The 22,052-nt window shown below is 41.9% G+C and overlaps 1 protein-coding gene across 3 annotated transcripts; it reads right to left on the reverse strand.

Annotated features, from left to right (window-relative positions):
* Nucleotides 1-296: 296 nt before the first annotated feature.
* Nucleotides 297-18,281, reverse strand: PATZ1 (POZ/BTB and AT hook containing zinc finger 1; the record flags this gene model as incomplete). Of its 3 annotated transcripts, XM_082491819.1 has the most annotated exons (6): nucleotides 297-857; nucleotides 2,703-2,840; nucleotides 8,611-8,782; nucleotides 11,156-11,227; nucleotides 14,571-14,634; nucleotides 16,987-18,281. In XM_082491819.1, 6 exons carry the CDS (start codon nucleotides 18,279-18,281, stop codon nucleotides 439-441), a joined length of 2,160 nt encoding a protein of 719 aa, XP_082347945.1. In that variant the 3' UTR covers nucleotides 297-438. The 3 variants fall into 3 exon arrangements, with proteins under 3 accessions (XP_082347945.1, XP_082347946.1, XP_082347947.1); XM_082491820.1 differs by lacking the exon at nucleotides 11,156-11,227; XM_082491821.1 differs by lacking the exons at nucleotides 2,703-2,840; nucleotides 11,156-11,227.
* Nucleotides 18,282-22,052: the final 3,771 nt, after the last annotated feature.

Raw genomic sequence — 22,052 nt, forward strand, 5'->3', positions numbered from 1 at the left:
AAACTTACTGTTTTTCTGGGGTAGGTTAGGGAAGGTGGGGAATAGAGAGAGAACAAAAGCATAGCTCCCTGTAGCTGTAGCTCCCCAGGTGCCTCGGTCACTAGGACTGTCTAATTCTCAGATCAGTGCTGGCAACTATTGTTTATTCTAGAAGATCATGATGAAACACCAGCAGCAGCCTCTAAAGCTCCATTTGGTGTTTTAGGTCATGTCTCCTATTCAAGGTCACCATCTTCTGTAATTTATCAGCTAAGAAGCATTTTCTCTTTCTCCTCAGTGAAGGTTTAAAGGTGGGGTAGGGCACGAGACAAAGAGGGAAGCTAAAATGAATAAAAAATTCTCCGCTATAGAACCAAATTTCATTATTTCCTCTTTCATTCACAGCATCTTATCATCATAGCCAGACTGCTGCTTTGCTTTGTTAAGATCAAACTGATCTCATTTCCCCTCTGGCCCCATTGGTTGCTGGTCGACCTCTGGATCCACTAGGGATGATGCAAATGCTGACTGGACGATCTGAAACCCAAATGACTCCAGGAGAGACATGTTCTGTTGGGGTGAAAAGGGGGATCCTAGAGCAGGACCAAGGTCCCCCAGTGGGCCACCAAGGGCCCTGACGTGAACTTTCTGTATGTGTTTGTTCAGATAAGACTTTGATCTGAAAAAGCTGCCACATTCAGGGCAAGGGTACTTCTTCTCTCCTTCCGTCTCCATTTTGTTTTTGCTGACTGCCATGTCACACGAGAAGGACCCATTGGTGCTCTGTTTCTCAGGAGTCTTGAGGTCACTGGTGTCAGAGAGGTCTCCGTATGAATCAGAACTCTCAATCGGGTCCGAATGTGAACATTTCTGGCCTTCTACGGGAAAAAAAAAAAAAAAGAAACATTTTCAGAATCTTATCTCCCCCCAAAAATTATTTAACATGCATTCAAACAGATTATACTGATTACCACTTGATTTCATTAATGCCTGTCATGATGGAACGATATACATTTAACGTCGCAATCCTTCATATTCTAAAGCCCTTGACCATAGGTCCTCTTTACAAATCATCAGGATGTTATCAGAGCAACGTCCAGGTTTTTGTTATGGATTTGTCATGATACTGAATGCATCCATGACGGGTCTCTGGTTTATATAATACTTTTTTGAATCCCAAAGATGTCTCACAATGTTTATACCTCAGGCACTACAAAAGGATGGACCTAATGATGACTTTTTAACTGTACAAGTCACTCCCAGACTTCTGAAATACTGTTGACACTTAAAGGGGGGACGCCTAGAAACCTAATAAAGTATAACAGGCTGCAGCAAGACATGAAGAAACCTGAAAATACTCAGCAAAAGAGCAGTGAGATACCTCATTTAGTCTTGAGGAACTCATTTTTATGAGTTAAGTGCAACTTCATAATCTAAAATTGTTCCATCTTTAAATACTGTAGTGTGAAACAGGACAGAGGTTAGGGACACTATTTTAAGTCATTTGGATACATATCCTGGCAAAGCCATTGGTATGCTTGGAGCATTCCCCATTCTCCTCTGGCAGTATGCCAAGAAAGTTTGTCCACACTTTTCACTCAGCGCATATGAATGACCGTGGGAAACCCAGACGTACTCCCTAAACAAGTCTCTGAATACAAATAAGCTGTATCTACTATTAACTCTAAAAGACCAAAGCACCACTTGGCACAACCCAAAAGGTAGATTTGCTCTGGACTCGGCATTACAAACCAAACAGGATATGCATGAAATCAATACACCACTGAGCTGGAGTAAACCTCTTGTTAAGTTCCACCCAAAACCAAAGGGCTTCTGTAGTAACTCTATCAGGACTTCAACAGAAAAAAATTACACAACTATAGCTTTCCACTGGCACAGACTTTGTTTAACCCAGCCTGCTGTGTTTTCCTGGGCAAGAAAGAAATGTAACTTTTTGGCAGAACCATGGTTTTGAAGAATTTTCTGATGTTTCAGCTTCACCAGGAACACTGACAGCTCAAACCAAGAAGTAAAAAGGAAACTATTCTACATAGATTTACACATTCAGAAGTTAAATACTCTTCAGCTATTCTTTAAATAATAACTTTTTTCTTTTTTTCCCCCAGAAGTTAAATGTAGTTAAAAACCAAAAAGAGTAACAGTACTGTTATCACCCTCTACCTCTCCTCCCCAATAACAGCACTAAGAAGTGTAAGTTTAACTACAGACAGTTCCATGGCTCCTCAACAACCTGAGGATGGATATTGCCTTCACTGCTCAAGAATCTTTATGAACTGTATTCTGTGGCTCCCCCTTCCTTCACCAAAAACCAGAAACGTGGTTTGACTGACACAAGATTCAAGTATAGTGGGACAAAGGAACCATCAAAGATCTGCACCCCTCAGGCAACATTCAAATCCTGACTGCTCCTAGGAAGATGGTCAAGATGAACTAACATGGCTTTTTGAATCTCTAAAATCAAAGCAGCTGCCAAAAATTCACATACCTTATGTATCCATCTCCTTCCCCCAGAGTTCTTAAATTGGCTACCAAGGACAGATATTACATACTATGTGATGCTATGTATTTTTTCTGCATCTCCCTAAGCTTCTCGTCATTATTTTCCCTGTCCTTCCTCCCTCCCCTTTCTCATGCCCAGCCCAACACCCCACAACACAAAGTTCTGCACAGAGCAGCAAGGTGCAGAGCAGTGAGTCTCTTGCCTTTGATGCCATAGGTCCTGACGCAGTGGAACGCTGCTCCCCCATTCGGGATGGACTCCTGGTGCCTGGAGACCTGGGGAAGGGGAACACCGTGGTGGGTTTTAACATGGACCTTTAAGTAGGAGGCAGAGGAGAAACCTAAACAAGATAAAAGGAGATGAGATCCTGCCACCAGCAAAGACACACATCTTCCTTTCCTATCCTTGTAATCTTTGTTCCTGCTCTTACTCCCTATTACAAAGTTGCCATTATACTAGCTTGATTTCTGGTTACCTACAACATGCGTCTCTAGGATTGCTAGACATAATCAGGTAATGAATGCAAAGCATACCTTTCATTAGACTTCATTTGCTTTTTGGAAGTCATGATGAAAGAACAGCCTCCTTGAGAAACAAATCCTATGTAAGCAAACCTAGCAGATGACATGAAACTTTCTGGAAAAAAAGGCAGAAGAGACATGATACAAAAAAGGCACCCATGTCTCTTCACCATTTTTGTACCGTTTTATTTTTTTTTTAATTAAAAATGCCTTCGTCATCTGATAATGCTTTGGAAGACAGTTCAAATTAGTTTATTTTATGCTGTTAATATTGGAAGGAATGCCATTTAGTAACACCCCTCTTTGGTATTTTGTGTGCTTTCCCGTTAGGTTTCTAACATTTATAGTGACCCCTAGGAGGCAGAAAGTTAAAACTGCTGAGTTTCTCAGGTATAAAATTTTGTTCTATAGTAATTTTTGAAAAACATTTCCTCCATTCAGCTCATCCCGAGTTTCAAAAAACATACTAAAACTCATTTTGTCTGCAATGAACAAAAAAATTAACATGAAATTTCAGTATTTCTATTAGCTCTGTTCTGTAAGCCCAAACCACTGAAATTAAAACCATGTATTTCAAACAACTGATTTCTGAACAAAACATTTTTTTTCATTTGTGCATGTGTTTTTTTAAATTGTTTTTGAGGTCTCACAAATATGGCCTTTTTCTTTAACATAATAAGTTATCTTGCATGTATTTTGGAATGTTTTTAAATTCAATTTTAGTAAGATTTGTAATTAGCACTAGTACATTTGGACCATATACGAGGCACAAGGAGGACAAAGTTTTAAAGACTTCCTACACAGACAAGCCTATCAACAATCAACTTAATTTTCTATTATATTTTGAACAGAATATTATGGCATTTTCATGTTAGAAACATTTTCCTTTAACAACTGAGAACACAGCACAAGTTTCACCAGCACAGACACAAAATTCCAGGTTCCCTTTCTGGTTAAAGAAAACCCAAGACCTAGCTTTTTTTTTTTAAAACATTTAAAAAGCATTTACAGCACAAGCACTGGCAAGAGAACTTTCACACCAATGCTTCACTTTAAATATGAACAGCTACACTACTGTAAAGCCACTTTTATAGTGATAGAACTGCATTTACATTTGATGATATATAACATTAGGAAGGATGCAAAACCAATACTGGCACACCTCTGACAGCAGCTGTTAGTTTCAGGTGCTGAATTTAATAATGAATGTGGCTTCACACTAGAACTCTCCGTGCTTACCCAGCAGAATATCCCTCTGCCCAGACTTTTCTTAGAAGCCAGGATCAAAGAGTATTCAGGGGTTGTTAAGAATTATATATACAGGACCTGCAGAGCAAGACAGAACTCCACAGCAATCTGCTGAAGGGGAAAAAGGGCAGGCTACTGAGAATGAACAAGAGATAGTTACTGTAGACCCCTGAGTTGAAGATAAAAGTACAGAAAAGTAGACATACCACAACTGAAGAAACCAAGAACACATGACTCTCAAAATACAATGGAGCAGAATCACCTAGGCCAAGTCATCCAGGGAATTAATGTAAGGATATTACCTTCTGAAATAATGCAAGACCTATCCTCAGACACAAAATGCTGTACTACTCACTGAGCCACAAGAGAATATATTTTTCCAAATACCAAAAATTCACTGTAGACATGGAAAGAACCAGCATTTGAATGGTAGAGAAAAGGACACAATGTACAGATATAATGGTGATACTTCCAAGTACAAGGTATTTCCCTTATTACATACACATGTCTAATAATCACATGCCTGCTAAGATGAGCCTTTTTATGTAGCAATGCATTAAAATCTCACTGACAACCATTAAAACAGGACTACATACAGTTATTCAGTGTTTTTCTATACTGCAGTTGACACAGGAAAATCTGAAGTTGTAATCTCTGCTATACAATATTGTTTCTGAACTCTGCAAATTCTATCTATACAGTACATTGTTCTATATAATGAAAACTGCCTGCAAAGTGTGTTAGCTCCCCTTTATGCACTTGGCAGATGAACATGTGAGTCATCAACTTCCATCAAAGCAGTAAGAATGCCAACTGCTTCATAGGAAACTATTTAAAGTGAGAAATTTTTGTTGTTGTTGTTTTTCTCTAATTCTTTTCTAAAGCATTTGGCAGTGGCCCTTTTTTTTTTTCCACCAGACCTTAATTACGAATGCCTGCCCTAGGAAGATGGGGGATTCATAGACAATAATCCTTTACTTTAAAAAAATTTCTTTAAAAACAGAATTAGCCTAATGCAGAGGATAAAGTGGCAGTATTTTTCAAAGAAGGAAAGGATTTATTGCTTTACCCATATACATCTCAGCTTTGCAGAGCTAGAGGAACCAACATTAAAAACATGCATAGAGAGGAAATGATCTGGTTTACATAAATGGGACCTATCCCTTGATGTCTTAGATAACATCTATAAGGAGATAGACTACAGAAATAATTGCAGGATGCTCCTTTTAAAAAAATTCTGATTGGAATTTAGCTGGAACATCCAGAGAATGTGTCTTGCTTTAATCACTTCTGCATCCACCATGAAATATACAAGAATTCATCTTATTGTAAAAAAAAATAAATAAATAAAATAATTCCATCTAACTTGTAATTGGAATATCTACCCTTCTCCTAAGTCATTTGATTTTTAAGAAACAAACAATGCATATGTGTCTGAAACAGAACGTGAATCTTAAGTCACATATGTTATTACAAAGTACCAGTTCTAGACTTGCTAAAATCATTAATTTCCTAAGATCTTTAAAAAAGCCCACACAAGCAAATAAAGTTCCTAAGGATGGTAATAGAAGATTATGTAACAACAAAGCAGGACCAGGTCTTTTTTATTTAAACTCATTAAAGATAATTTGTCTTAAAAAGAGAGGATTAAGGATAACTTTTCATAAGCACATTTTAGATGAATTCTTAAAAAAAAAACCAAACCCTAAGCCAGAAAATCCCAGAAAAAGAAAAAAACACCACTGCACAGCTTCCCTGTTTTAACCAGATTTAATTGCTTCCATTATTATTCTAAGCATAAAGACCCTAAGTGAGAAAGTAAACTGAAAAAAAAATATCAAATCACAGATAGTAATTTTTGGCCATTATATTGCCATTTTGTAAAATAAGCAAATAAAACCAGAAAATGAGTACATGCATGACATGGCAAACCAGTGGCTACTGTTTTCAGTCAGGTACTGAGTTCCCCATCTCCTAAATCCATTAAAAATTTACATGAGAATATGAGATACCTGATTAAGTTCCACAGAAAAGCCCTCAGTCTGATGGGATAAACTGAGGGACTCTAAGCTCTGTCTTTAACACTTGGATATCTTCAGCTGTGTAAGAAACACCTTTTCATCCACTTTTTTTTTTTTTTTTTTCCTTTTGGTGAGCCAACATCCAAAATTTTCTCGACAAGCAGCTTGAGCATTCTTGCTTGACAGTTACTATATCCAGAGCTTGATAATTACTATACCCAGATGCTGCTAAGTTCCAATTCAAAAATACACCAGCACATTAGCTGAAGGAAAAATAAAACAAAATCCCATTGCACAAGCACCATAGCCATGGCACAATCGCAGCTGGGGGGACGGTGCGTAGCTTCTGACTGCACAAATGCCTATCAAATAGATGTTTCTAATCCAGAAATTTTCCACTACACTTCATCTTGCCAGGCTCTACAATTTACAAGATATCTATTTAAAACAATGAACACTATAATTTGAATCTAGAACACTTTGGATTAAAAATTCTGCTGTCATGGATCATAAATTAATAATCAAAATTCACAGCATATAACAATGAGTATCAGTTGTTTGATAAATCCAGTCTGTAACTTCTCTTTCCTATGAATTTAACACTGGGTAGATATTTAACAATAATTCACCAGATTAATTACATTTTCTAAGTGCTGATGTAAAACTGAAATTCACAGCAGACTAAATTCTGACAACATATATGAAATACACAAACTGTAAGAAGAAAGTAGTTGCTTAAAGTTTGCTGTACAACAGGTTCCTTATGCTTCTACAGAGAAGTGTATATTTTATTTAAGTTTCCGCTGTACATTTAAACCTGTAAAATGTTAATAAACCATTTAGTCATTTCATTGTTTGAATACCAGATCTGTCTTTGTCATGCTGGCTGAGTTTCGAAAGAGCTGCAGTGACATCCAGCGGCAGTGAAGTTGAAACTCAAGCTTACAAATCTTGGAAACAAGACAATTCCTCCCAACCCATATGAGTTTCTGTTTGGCACCATGTTCAACTGAAGAAAAGCAGGATAGCACCTGGATCTTGGATAATGTCTTCCATGTTGTTACCACAAAAAGAATCATGACAAACTTAAGCAGTTTTTCAGAAATTAGGCCATCAGCTGAAAAAGAGGCCAAACATCATTTCGTACCATCTACCTGGAACTTCAGAATCTGAAGATTTCCAGCCTTTTCCACTCTGCCTGTTAACATCACTTTCAGGACCTAATGGACGGTTCAACTACTTGAAATATCTCCTTTGCAATTTAATGTCTTTCATTACTCATCAACTCCTAGTCATCCAAAAGCTCCCTGTACAGTCCTCACATTAAATACAGAACAGCTTTATTCTCTCAAAAAATTTCACCCCTCTTAAATTAGAAAAGGGAACACACATCATAAAAAAACCAACTCATCAGAAAAAGCGAGATCCCAAAACACAGCAGCAACCTCTTCCTACACTTACCAGGTATGTATGCCTGTGTGAGCCAACAATATATTTTGAAGTTGTGTGTATTAATCATTCAAAAAAAGACACCAATAAATCAAACTCTTTTTCCAGCTTGCCTTACATCCCACAAAGCCAAAATTTACAACTCCCTTCAATTGAAGAGTACCACAAACAGACGAAAGTTTCAAAAGCTCCTAGTTATATGGTTTAGTTTTAGGTAGTCCTGCAAGGAGGAAAGAGTTGGACTTGATGATCTTTATGGGTCCCTTCCAATGAGATATTCTATGAAAAGCTGTATTTGTACAAATAAAGGTAAAATACTCTTTACAAAGTTTGTTTTAGAAATTTATGTTAATACAAAGCAATTTCTTGGGTTAAGAGGGAGAAGCGGCTTGACTCTACTGCTGCACCAGGAAGTTAAGTAAGACTGATAACACAATACAGATTTATTTTTTTTTTCATGTACAGTGTATAATTTTCAACTTGGTGTGTATTTCAAAGATTCTTCTTCCAAACTGAATGCAAGGACTCAAGTCCAACCAGGTATAGAAAAAAAAGGTGTTTGGTGAATAGCAGCAAGGCAACGTATCATGGTTATTTCATAGGGATCTGGCTATTTAGCAAATAAAATTCTTCAAACTGTCTAGAAACAATTTGCTTCAGATTTAAGCTGAGTTTCTTCAGGAGCCATGTAAAAAGGCCAGACCTATAGCTTGATCAGTTTTAAGGTTAAGTATTCAATAAGAAAAACAAAGAACGTGTACGCATATATGATATAAGCCCTTCCTGTTGCAGACAGAGTCACGCAGCTTTACAGCTTCCCTCAAGTGTTGTTCCATCCCACTGAAATAAAAAAAAATAGTTTCTTCATTACCTCGGTTACAGATAGTGCAGAAATTGCTTGGTCCTTCACTATGTTTCTTCAAATGATCTGCCATATATGCTGCTCGCAAGTACTTCCCACACACCTGGCACGGAACTTTGTCTTCATGACATGCTAGGTGTGAGCGCAGCCGGTCACGAGTGGCAAAGGAAGCATTACAAGTCTGCAGGTATAATGAGAACCATGTGACTCATCGACTCCGCTAAAAGCACTGATATTGTCGAATATATTTAGTATTCTTTACAGTAAATACCTTAGACTCTGTACAAACACACAAATGACATGATGCATGAGCTATTTTCCCACAAATAAAAAATTCTAACCACCAACATACTACATAAGATGTGATGTTACTACTCAAAAGAATTAAGAAAGCAGGAAAACAGCTAACATACTACAGACAGTAAAACTTAAATCAAGATAGAGTTGTAAGACCTAGCTCCTCTCTGAGGATGAATATACTAAAACTTTAAGTAATATTTAATTAAAATAAATAGCATAAACCATTCCATTTACAGTAAATTCTGCCATTTCACTTAGTCATTACAATCACTTTAGACCACTCAAAACGTCCTCTCTGTTATCTTCCTAAATTTTACTCTTTGATCTGATCAATCTAACTTCAGTACACAGAATCCCTTTGGAGTATGAAGACGTACAAACAAAACATCAGAAAACTGGCTGGGATGAAAATATGACGAAAGACAGTAAAAGAGCCAGCCTGGTATCCACAGTGGCAGTGCAGACAAACTGTAGAAGTGAAGCCTCAGAACTGAGCAGGTATCAAAATAACTGCATGACACTGTAATCCGTTTATAACTTACCCCTGATCAAGGTATCATATTGCACTTACTATCATGAAACAAGCTTGATTTGGCATAAGGTAATATTGATTCTACTTGCCCACTTCCCAGACATAATCCATATGATAAAATGAGCAAAGGCTCCCTTCCATTTTTATTATCACAGCAATTGGCAGGCATGCTTGTATATAGCCTACTACAACAGCCTGCCAGTTCTGAAAGGCTTGCTCTATCTCTAACTGTGAAGGAAAATAAATCACCAGCAATACAGTGTACAAGTTATTAAAGATATAGTCTGAAACTATTGCTCACAAGTGGAAGAGGAAAAACAAATGCAAACATACGTTAGAATGACCAGACCAAGCGGGCAACAGTGACATTCAAGAGTGTACAGTGTTTCGTTTATACCTTTATAAAAAAATAACACAGTTTTAAGATGTACAACCACAGCCCTCTGAGAGATAATATGAGACTATTAAGTGACTTGGGAACTGGATATATTCTGCCTTTTCAAGTGTCAGCATGTAAATTAAACAACTGTTTCAACAGAGATAGACTTGTTAAAGTAACAATCCTAGTACAACTACAAAATTATAACTTCAAATAAGTGAAATTGATAATACAGAAGAGGATAACCCATATAATTTTATATGATTTAGTTAATCAAGAGCTTAATCCAAAAAACATTGAAGGCAGCAGAAAAGTACCTATCAATTTCAACAGGCTTTACACTCGTTCGATCCTATGACATGCTTAAGGACGGTAAACTCCCATAGAGCTGAGGCTACTCTGCAGCAAGCACAAGACTTAGCACCTCAGAGGATCAGGATTTAATGAATTTAAAAAGACAACAGTAAAATTATCTGGATTTCTGCGACACACACAGTTAAACTATGCTCACCAGACAAAGATTCATAAATTACAAGTAGTGAAGATTAAGAGGCAAATCCTTGAACATGAAAGATTTCTCTTCATTTGAAATCTCAGTACACAGCGCTGAGCAAAACAGGTGCAGCTTTCACTTACTAAAATGTTCTTAGAGGTATACACTCATTTAAGGCAGGATTCCAGCACTGATACTAATAAATCTGTTGGATATCAACTAAAGATGTGTAACTAGATGATCAAAGATGACAGCCAAGCGATCCATCATCAATGAGTCTAAAAATACTGAGCCACAGTAAGCATCCACACAAAAGCATCGGGAGTGCATTAGTTGATGAAGCAGACCAGAGACAAACCACATAAATACAGGGATGCCAGAAGTAAAACCGTATCTGTCCCATATTGAACTCAGCAAGTTAAAAGCTTAGGGAAAGGCAATATAATAATTCTGTGTTTGATTTCTCACTCGCTGCTGAGTTGTGCAAAGTTTGCCTTTGGTTAAGCTATATAGTAAATATATCTGCAAAGAAGCTTAAAAAAAATAATTAAGTCCAGTGGAGAAAGCAAGAACCAGTTTAGCTGAATCATAACAATGGGAGACAGGACTAGGTTTAAAGAAAACCCCAAAGTTAATATTCAAATAGTTAATATTTATAAAAGGTACAGAGAAAAAAAAGTTTTATTTTATAAAAGATGTGAAGTGCTATACGAGTGCTATACGATATTTATCATTAATTGTTAATCATAGAAGAAAACTCTCCAGTGCTTTCCTATCAAACATTGCACAGGTATATAAATAGACCAAAAAGTATATATATAAAGTTTAAAAAACATTGTTTAAGAAATACCTCTTGAAGTTTCAACTTTTCTATGGATGTGGATGTCTCTGAGCTTATTCCATGGTGGCTGCCATTTTCCTGCTAATAGGCAGGAAGTAAGAGAAATTAGGACAGGAAGAAACTCATTCTGCATTGAAATCAATGGGAAAAGCACTGGACTTGGGATGCCAATTTTAGGTTTACTTAAATAAATAGATCTTTTTCTTTGTCAAAAGTTGTGCTTTAATTTAACCTGCATTTTTCTCTTTTTTATTTAAATTGCCAGAACAACCTGTCTCTTGTCTCTGAGAAGGAGCAGACTTCTGTTTTCTCCCCTTGTTCTTTCGCGTCCACAGATTTTTCAGATCACCATTTTCTCCCAAAATGCAGCCTAACTTTCATACCATTCATACTTGAAAGCCAACAACCCAGCTTCACCCCTTCCCATGACAAGTTAGCAAACTGAGCTAACCCATTATGGCCAGAAAACTAACTTACCCCATCTCCTACATCCAGAACTCAACTGTCAGATATATAAAAAAAAAAAAAGAAAGAAAAGAAAAAGAAGAAGAAAAAAAAAAAATCACCAGTACAACAATCCAGGTGAAAAGATCCAGAGTGCCACTTGGTGTCTGGACCCCAAAGCAACTTCTTGTATCTGATTTCTCAGCTGCCTTAGCTCTGTGGAGGCCTTCCAAGTCTATTTTAACAGTAATGAAAAAGTTGGAATCAGGTCTTTGTCTGGCACCAGGTGCTACAGGTGCTGGAACTTCAGATGGTTTTTCAAAGACCCGTGAAGCACAACTATTAATTTAGGGGGATGAGTACAGGATTACATCTGAGCACTGAAAACTACAGCTGTTGCAAGTGATGCTTAAAATAGTCCTGCTTCTCATAGTTTCATTTATTTATTCTGAAGTTGGGTTGACACCTTCACGCTTTTGTTTTCGTAGTCCAAAATTGTACCATGATGACACTTCAACAAAACATTAGATATCCACTGGTTTGCCAAGATACATGAGGGCTCAGGTAAACAGCCAGTGGATTTCATTTAAATCATAACAGAGCACCGCTTCCATGAATGCCATTATGACAGAGGACTCTGGAAAGCTTTTCTGTTTACTGACAGAGTACTTCTCTTTTGCAGTAAACAAAGTGTGACAATAACAGGAATTTTCAACAGGAACTCAACAGATTCAAAAAGGATGCTCAATGCTGTTCAGGCTACTCTCATGGGAGCTAATTTGCCAAACAAAATCAATGGAAAAAGAGAATGGAAAATGGGGAAACAACATGCCAATATTAAACTATTTTCCTTCTTAGTGGCCAGATTCTGTGTTCAGATACATATCATGGACCAGAAGTGTTACTGGTTATGAGATAATCACAAAGAGAACTTTATCAATGTACACATCAGCTTTCAGATTTGAAACAAATTTTCAGTGTGACAGCATCCTTTCCGTGGTTTGTACGATGTATATCAGATCTGTGCATATTTAGGAAGACTTTCTAAATCTGGCAGGATATTATGAAGTATTTTTTTGCAAAGATACACAATAGCCCTTTAACAAATTTTCTACATCCTAAGATTAATGAAAATTAACTTTGCAGGGTTAAGCAGTCAAAAATCAAGGACAACCCAAGCCTGGATGACAACCTCAACTCTGTCCTGATTCTTGTAACCTATAGCCTATACTTTTTAACTGAAATAAACAGTGTATACAGTATGATGGCACTTTAAACAACACACAATGAGACAGACTGTTCTTAGAAATTGCTATCACAAAATACACATGTGCAAGAAGATGGAGTTGAGCTTGGCTGTACAATCTTAGTTTCCGTATTTCTTGACTTTTTCACTTAGTGTATCCTCTGATTCATGCTTACAGAGTCTATATTCAATATTCTTAAATTGATCAGAAAACTATAAAAACATATTAGGTATCAGGTGGCAAAGGGCAATTCATGTCTATCAAAATTATTCATAAACTGTGTTCCTTCAGTAAGCTTGATATCAACTGGCAAAAGCCTGATGAGTTTCTGTTTAGGTTGGGACCTAAACGTTCATTTTCCTACTTGCACACAAATACATGCTTATGGAAAAAATCTGTAGTTGTCTTCAGTTCATCCACCCAGACCTCTTTCTATGCCCAAATTGTGAAGTTTTTTTATGAGTGGAATTTTCCAATTTATATAAATCTAGAACCCCTAAATCATCTTAAGAAGTTTCAGCCAATCTACAGCTTTAAATAAGACATGCAGTTAAATCAATGTGAAGGCTCTACAGCCTGATTTTCAAAGGCGCTGGGCTTCCACAGATCATATGGAGGTCAACAGAAACCTTTAGATGGCTCTATATGTCTGAAAAACTGTTCACTGCATTATTAAAGTTTCAAAACATTTCAAAACTCTCACAGTTTGGAGGAAACATAGGATAGGTGTGTCAAGAGATGGGGAAAAAAACACAGATCAGGAGGCAGCAGTCATGTAGGACAGACCAGGTTCATGAAATGTGGTTAAAAACTTTAGAAAAAAAAAATCCTCTAACCTTCACTGTCTTCAAAGAAAATGAAAATTAATCTTGGACCAACTTTCTTCAAATACATAATTAAATATTTTTTTCTTCAGAGACCGAGCATGGATACTGTTGGCCCAACAAATGTTTTAGAACTTTGCCCAACAAATATGCGAAGGCAGTCGCTAATAGTGGAAGCTGATTCTCAACTTTGGTCTTAATTAATACTTCCAGGTACCTTTTAAATCTCTCTACAAATTAATTACAAAATATCTTTCTTTATTTGATCTTTCAAACCCTAGTGAATAATTTATTAACTGTAAAAAAAAAAAAAAAATACAACATTATGATGTTGTATTGCAACGGATACTGTATGCTGTTATCTATATTCTCCCTGGGATAAAAAAAAAAAGCTTCCAATTTTGCTCAGTGCAATGTTCCGAAGGCTATGTAATAAAAAAAAAAAAAAGAGTATCTTGGCAAGTTATGATAATTTACCAATTTTATTTGAAATTATTCTAAAAAAAATGAAGTCAGCATTGGAGCCTCCTGTTGGCAACATCTGAAAGTAAAAAAGAAAAAACCCAAAACGGTGGTGGTGGTGGAGGGAATCAGCTGTGACATTGACTCTAAGCCCAGGGACATGGTGGCTGGGTAAGAGATCCAGGGGGAGACTGGGATAGAGCAGTAGGGAAGAACATCTGGTAGAAGGGGAGGGAGGCAGGAGGACCAAAGCTGCAGATGACACAAGGGGCTGGGGCACAGGAAGGATGTAAAGCAGCTGTCACTGTTGAACGCTGTTATTTACAAACATTTATCCCAATTCACTGATACATGGTATTTTTGCTGATACTTCACAATTGTCTGCACATATATAAATGCAATGCCAAAGACTGCCCATACATCAGTCTAAACCCCTCCAGCTCCTACCTGACACTTGTGAGGTCTCTCTGAGGTATGCACCTGTTTGATGTGTCCATTCAAGTGGTCTGGCCTTAAAAGAAAATACACATAAGCACACTTAAAACAAATACTAAAAAGAAACTTACAATTTTAATTAAAAAAAAAAAAAAAGATCCCAGTGGTGGATCTATTATAAATGTAGCAATATTTAACTTTCCAAGAACCAGATCACCAACAACTGGGACTCTACCTTGATAAGTACCCTCTCCAACTTGCTAAAAAGGCAGCATTTTCTCAGGAAGAAATTATGACTGAACGATCAGAGAAAACAGGAAATACAAGATACAATTTTCAAGCCTGCATGTCCCCTTACAAAATCCTATTTAGACCTTGACAATCAGGGCACTTTGATTTACAGTTGCTGAATATTTGAAAAATCAGACCCTTTTAGTTTATGTCCCAAACACGGATGCAAGAAGCCAACTTTAAGCACCTCTGTGCAAAAAGACTGACTCTGAACTCTGTTGCTGTGACATATTTCCCACCAGCAAGATGAAAAAACACTGTCCTAACTCACAACTTAGTGGGAAGACTGCATTAATACAAATAAAGTGCTGTGAAAGTCCCAACTAGAAGGTGCAATGGAAGAGCAAATTATTACTGAAAAAAAAAGTTAGACCATTCTTCACAATCAGTAAAGCCTACTTTGAAGAAGAGAAGACTGAATAGCTGCAGATTTTCCTGGTGGGAGTTTCTCCCAGTGGGAAGAAAGCTTTTCATTGTATGAGGCCAAAACTGCTTGGAAACAAGTTCTCCACCCTCTCCTCCCCCAACTTTCCAGCTGCGCCAATGAGAGGGCGAGGGATGGAATGCACGCACTACAGACAGAAAATAGACTGAACTTTGCAGTCAGGCTGTTAAACCTGATGCTCCAGCAAGTGGGCTGGAGAGGTGTAACCGGACAGACTGGTTGGGGGTCCTTCTGGGTACCTCAAGCCTAGCAACCTCACGTGCTGGGCTACTGAATGAAGGAAAGGATACTAAAATTAGACATCAAGCTTCCAACTTCCTTTGGCTGCTCCTACGACTGAATACTGAAACTTAAAGAGTCTCCACTTTTCATTCATACTTTGATTTTACAAAGATGTGTAGACATTTTTGTTGTTTACTTTTATAACAGCATTCCTGCCGGTTCACATTAACTTACTGGGAAAAATGAGAATTCAACATGTATCTTTCACTTTCCCTTGTTGACAAAAGTCTTTCATACAGCAACAGCAGAAATCTTTAAGTGTGAATGATCCCAGGTAGCACTACAACAAGAAAAATACTTTCACTTCTAGCCACAGATGAAATTTTCCTTTTATGACTTTCCATCACTAAGCCTGCAGTCCTTATGAAGATGCATCCCTAATCACTGCTGATTTAAAAAGAAAAAATTCGACTTTTTCGTAATTTATTTCAGTAACAAAAGGTCCCTCTGTCAAAAAGCGAGCTAGCAGGGGCATAACTCCTACCTTTATATAGTCTAGTAGCCTTTTGATTTGTTTTTGTATCTCGATTCTTTCCCTCCTCCTGTTAGAGCAAATCAACTGCTGCAGAAAACCGACTGCTGCTACAAAAGTAACGCCGAGTGCACGCGTCCCCCTCCCCCCACTACTTCGAGTCTCAAAGGAGCATCAAACTTCCAAAAAAGTTTCAAATTCATTAGCTCAGACTATAAGATACCACTAACACGACTACGTGTATCAAACTACTTATTAAATTAACTCCCACAAACAGCGACAACAGAAAATCAGCAACATTAAATGCACAGATCTTACGTATGTTGCAGGGCAGAAACAGGATCCCCTTCAGAAGGATGTAAACCCAAAGGACACAAAGATCATGTATTAAAAGATACTTGATGCTGCAGCCTTTGAAATCTCACCTCTTCCTTCACATTTGGGTGATAAAAAACATTACGAACTAAGAGAAATGAAGGGAAGTTAAGAAAAAGAAAATTTAAAATGGATACCAGAAAAATAATAATCTTGAGATGTATTAATATTTTGCACTTCAACAGCACCTTCAAACTACCTACAAATCAGTAGCCTCAAGACACTTATGTGAGGTAGGTAATTATTTCAATACCCATTTCACAGAACGAGTCATCTGAGGGAGAGACTAACTGATTTGCCCAAGGTCACGCATACACCAAGTCTGGGACAAAGCTGGGATCATTACCCAGAAGCCAGCTGACTCCCAGTTCTACTTTTTTTAATTACTTTTAAACCCTTTCAAGAGACTGCAGAATAGCGTCCCAGTGGAAATGATGGAAGCCTCATTTCTCAAGACATTTTAAAACGCAACAGCCAAACTATCCTAAGTACAAATTGTTCTTGTTTGCCAAAGGATAGGAAAGACAACTTCCTAGGTGTCTGTTTGTGCCTGTGGTCCTTACCTGGAAAAGCCTTTTCCACAGCTCTGGCAGATGTAAGGCTTTCCCACAGAGCCATCATGAGATCGAACATGATAGGACATCCTGTCTTTCCGCTTGAAGCGTAAGCCACACACTGGACAAGAGTAAGGCTTCTCGCCAGAGTGTGACAGCTTGTGCCGATTCAGGTGGTACACGTCCCGAAAAATCTTGCCACAGATCTCACAGGCCACCTGTTTCCTCGTCCTGCTTCTTTTTCGGGGTGCATCGGGGTCATCCTGACCAGGGACACCATTTTCACCCAGTCTTGGGGGTGGGATATCTATGTAGCCCAGCTGTAAGCTTGTCACCCCGTGTTGAGCCTCATGCTGACGAAGACGATTAGCATCCGTGAATACTTTCCCACAGAGGCCGCAAGGCAGGATACCAGCCTCTCGCAGGCCCCCTGGGGTACCAAACATCATGGAGTCCAAGAGATTGGCTTTACGGGGACGCCCTCTGCCCCTCTTGGTGCTTAAAGTGGGGGCACTAGCAGCAACATTCTGGAAAGGGGAGGCCAGCAGTGGTGGGGACAGAGGTCCTGCCACCATGGGCAGGCGGTCCACACCCTGCAGAACAGGTAAGGAGGACTGCGCAGCAGTGAGCGCGGCCCGCGTGGCCTCATCTTCAGGCATACCAGCAATGCCATTGCCATTGGGTGCCAAAGTGGCACCGTTGGTCATGTCAAGAGGGAAGCCGAGGTCCGCAGCCCCTGGGCGGAAGAGCATAATGTCGGGGCGTGCAGGGGGAACGAGGATCTGCACATTGGACTGCTTGATGACCTCCTGGCAGATGTCAATCACAGAGCGCATCAGCAGGAACTTGGCAGCCGTCATGAGCTCCGGGAAGCTCTCCAGCCGCACCACGATGCGCGACGTGTAGGCGAAGTCCAGAATGTCTCCGAACACCTTGGAGCTGATGGTGTGCATCTCCAGCTCCCGCCCGCCCCCGGGGGCCCCGCCGGCCGCCGCCGCAGCCCCGCCGGCCGCCGCCGCCTCCGTCGCGCCCCCCTCCGCGCCACCGCCGCCGCCGCCGCCACCTGCCCCGTCGCCCAGCTGCGCGCTGAACACCGACTCGAAGTACTCGCTGCAAGCGGCCAGCACCGCCCGGTGCGCCGGGAAGCTCTCGTCGCCCACGCGTAGGAGCACGTCGCAGAAGCGGCCGCCGTTCTTGCGCTGCTGGTTGAGGCTGTGCAGCATGTCGGCGCTGTGCCGGCTCACCTGGTACGTGTAGCAGCCCGACGAGGGGCCGCAGGCGGCGGCCTCGCTCACCCGCTCCATGGGGCTGCGCCGCCCCGCTGGCGCCCGCAGGGGGCGCGCGCTCTCCGGCCGACCGGCGGCGCGCACCGCCTCCTCCTCCTCCTCCTCCCCGCCCCTGTCCGGGCCGACGGCGGCGGCGCGCGCTGCGCTCCCTGCACAGCGCGAGGGGATGGCGGGCGGGGGGGGGAGGGGGGGCGAGACAAAAGGCTCGGGCGGCGGAGGGGCGCGCGCCGCGCGGGGCCGCCGCGGCCGCCGGCGCGCGAGCTCCGCCCGGGCCCGGCCGCCACGAGGCGCTGCGGCCGTGGAGGCCGCCGCGGGAAGGGGCGTGCGCGGCGCGGCTGCAGCGAGCCGGGAGGGAGGGGGCTCCGGCGGCTGCGGCTCCGGGGCTGCCGGCTCCGTCCGTCCCTGTGTGTTTGGAGCGGAGGAAAGATGGCAGCGGCTGCACTTCCTCTTGCACTTTCACCCCTGGGGGGAGGAGAAGGAGGGGGCGATACCACCCCCCCTACAAAAATCCAGCGGGGGCCCCCCGGCTGCTGCTCCCCGACCAAGCGCCGCCGCCGCCGGCTCCGGTCCCGGCCCCGCCCGCTTCGCCGCACCCGCACCACCGGCGCCGCAAACTTTCCTCTCTTCTTTGGCCGAGAAGACCCCCACCCTATTCATAAAGACCCCCCCTCCAGCCACTCGGGCTCCCCCCTGCCCCCCCGCTTCCTGCCCCCCTCCCTCCCCGCATCCGCCAATGCAAGAGCAGCCAGAGCCAGCAGGCCGGCCCCCACCCCGCCCGCCCGCGGGGGCTGGGGGCTGCAGTCTCCCCCTTCCCCAGCACCGATCCGCCAATGCCGAGCCGGCAGCGAGGCCCCCGCCCGCGGCACACGGGGGCGGGGGGGCTGCGCTCGCCCCCTCCCCCAAATATCCGGGCTGCAGCTCGCCCCCCAGGCCCCCCCGTCTTGCCGGAGAGAGGAGGAGGGGCCGGTGGGGGGGGGGCTGCAGGCAACCTCCCCCCCTCCCCAGGCGCAAATCGTCCAATGCAAACCATCCCCGAGCTGCAGAGGCGCAGAGTGGCCCCCACCTCCTCGCCTCGCCTGAGGAGAGCCCATCCCAGAGGGGCCGGGGGCTGCAGAGCCCACCGCCCCCCCCCCCCCCCCTCCCCGCTCTTTCATTGCAATTCTTACCCCCACCCCCCGTACTGGGATCAACTCTCAGCCTGACTACACAGCGAGGCGCCGGCGTGGTGGGGGAGGGAAGGGGAACAGCGGGAATTCTTCCCGTGCAGAAATGCCCTCCCCTCGGGAGAAACGGTACCCGCGGGCCGGGGGCTGCGGGAGGCACGGGGGATTGCACAGCCCAACCCCGAGTGCCTGCCTCCATGTTGGGGAAACTCTGCCGCCCCGCCGAGCCCGGCGCTGCCCGGGGTCCCCTCGGCGCCCCGCGCCCCAGGGCAGCCGGTCCCCCAGGCCCGGGCTCAGCGCTCCGGACGGCACCGCTGCAACTCGCTGCCGGGGTTGCTTGGGCTGTCCTGGTGCTGAATCCTCCCTGAGCGCTCCAGGTCTCTCTCTGAAGAGCTTCTGTTTCAACATCATCATCATCATTACTCATTTTCAGCTGAAATTTGCTTTCTGTCTCAGAGAAGAATTCTCTACTTTTGAAGAAATCTCCTCTCCCCCCCCCCCAATACCCTCCCCCCTCCCAAAACAGAGTTCTTTGTTTTGTTAAAGACAACACTTTTTAAAGTGCTGAAGGGCACTTTTTTTTTTCATTTGTCAAATCAAGCCTAATTAAGAATCCTTGGATGACCCATTCACGATCCAGTATCATCACTTAAACTATTCTGTGGAAAATACTGAACTTAGCGCATGCGAGGGCATCACAAACTACAGAGCCTTCCAAGAGCTCGAACCCAGCACTTGAATTAAATAGTGGTAGAACTGAAAAAGCACTCTGGGTACTGATGTGCAAACGAGCGCACTGAGCTTCCAACTTCCAAAATGCAATATTACATTAACACTTGAGGCCACACAGTGCCCTCAGCCTGTACGACGGATTTCTCCTGCTTTTGATAGGAACTGTTTGTCTACACTGCAGGCAGAATACTACCAGCAGCTTTGTATTACTGCATCATGTATGCACACACCCTGATATGAACATGTATTTTTAGACATTTGAGGTTGTCTGAGTGGTAGCAATGCTGACAAACCCAGCTTAAATACATCGTATTATATAGATAACACAGTGCTCACATTTTGTAAGTCTGTGTGTGTGCCACAGACATAAGAGTTATACTTGCTACAGTGAGGAAAATTATTCTATTTAAACACAGTAGCCAGGCTGCGCACACACACACAGAGCAGTTAAAGAATCTGGAATCTGCTTATCTTTCCCAGTGGCTTTGGTCAGTTGTGCGCCTTTTCCCCCAGTGGTTTATTAATTTGCTTTCTTTTAGTCCCCAGCGTCCTGACATGGTTCCTGCTTCCTATTTCAGTTCCCTCCTTGCCTGTTCTTTGTCTGTCCTCTAGGCAGGGGGGAGGGGGGTCCTGCCGCTCTCCCTGCACTTTCCTCAGAACTTTCTCCAGTTGCCATGGAATGTTCTGGTTTCAGCTTCCAGCCCTCCTGTTTAAAAGGCACCATCCAGCACACCCTGCCTGCTTCTTTAGGTAAAAGCTAAGTATTCACCTCAAAACATGGCTTTTTCATGGCAAGTGACCCACCCACACTTGCCATGAGGATGCCAGATCAGCACGCTGGGAGTTCATACTCCGAGTAGCTGCTGGATGCTTGTTAAAGATGACCATCAGTATGTTGCACTCCCAAGGAAATCTCAAGGAAACCAACATAGCCATTTGCCTTAACTCCTCAGCATTCTGACATGGCAAAGGCTGTATCTCTCCTTTTAGTACCTCCACCCTTACTGTACTGGCCTCCCCCACCTTACAGCTTCACCAGCACACTTAAAGGATCACTTCTTATAACTTTTTCTGGTCCCAAACTTACCCTGTCCCACAATATGAGACTCTCAAAGTAGTCATTCAACTGGCATTTGTTACAGTGTAGCCAAATTTATTCCATTTGCAAATAAGCAGTTTGTGCCATACTGAGACAAAATTTGGCTCACCCATATGAACAGACTTGGAAGATGAAGTTGCCTAAATGTAATAGGATGACTAAATGTCATTTCCCCATAATTAATTATGTAAGCGTACAGGTATGATTACCTTTTAACACATTTATCATCACAACTAGCTAGTTACTGTCTTGAAGACAAAGTTCCAGATGATGTGAAAAAGAATTCTGAATTTGAATTAAAAAATTTACATTTTCGGTATACAGAATTTCCCACCCTTTTCAGATGATTCCTAATCTATTTTTCTCCGACATCTTCTGCACTGGGATCTGCTGAACTTCTTTTGAATTTACTCTCTTAAATAAAGGCATTTTCCTCAGCTACTTTATTCAGCTCCTCACTATTTCCTGTCTCACTTCTGCTCATGGGAATTCCTGAGCTGTCCCTAAATGTTTTGCAGCTGTCTGGTCCCTGCTGAAGTACTTTGATTGGTATTTCAATAGTATTAAAAATCCTCTTTTGCGCCGAACATGTGTATACCATTTGGGACCATACATTGTTCCCTTCACTGCAGATCAATTGCTACTGGCCTTACTCAGAAGTGCAGACCTCAAATTGATCTGCAAATGATAGAAGGTAACAAAAGATTGTGTTACAGTTGAATCTATTCAAATGTATTTGGGTATATGTTAATTATACTTGAGTCATACCTATTTGTTGAAGATTCTCAACTCATG

Source organism: Vanellus vanellus (assembly GCF_965231255.1).
Source record: "Vanellus vanellus genome assembly, chromosome: 16".
Taxonomy (NCBI): Eukaryota; Metazoa; Chordata; class Aves; order Charadriiformes; family Charadriidae; genus Vanellus; species Vanellus vanellus.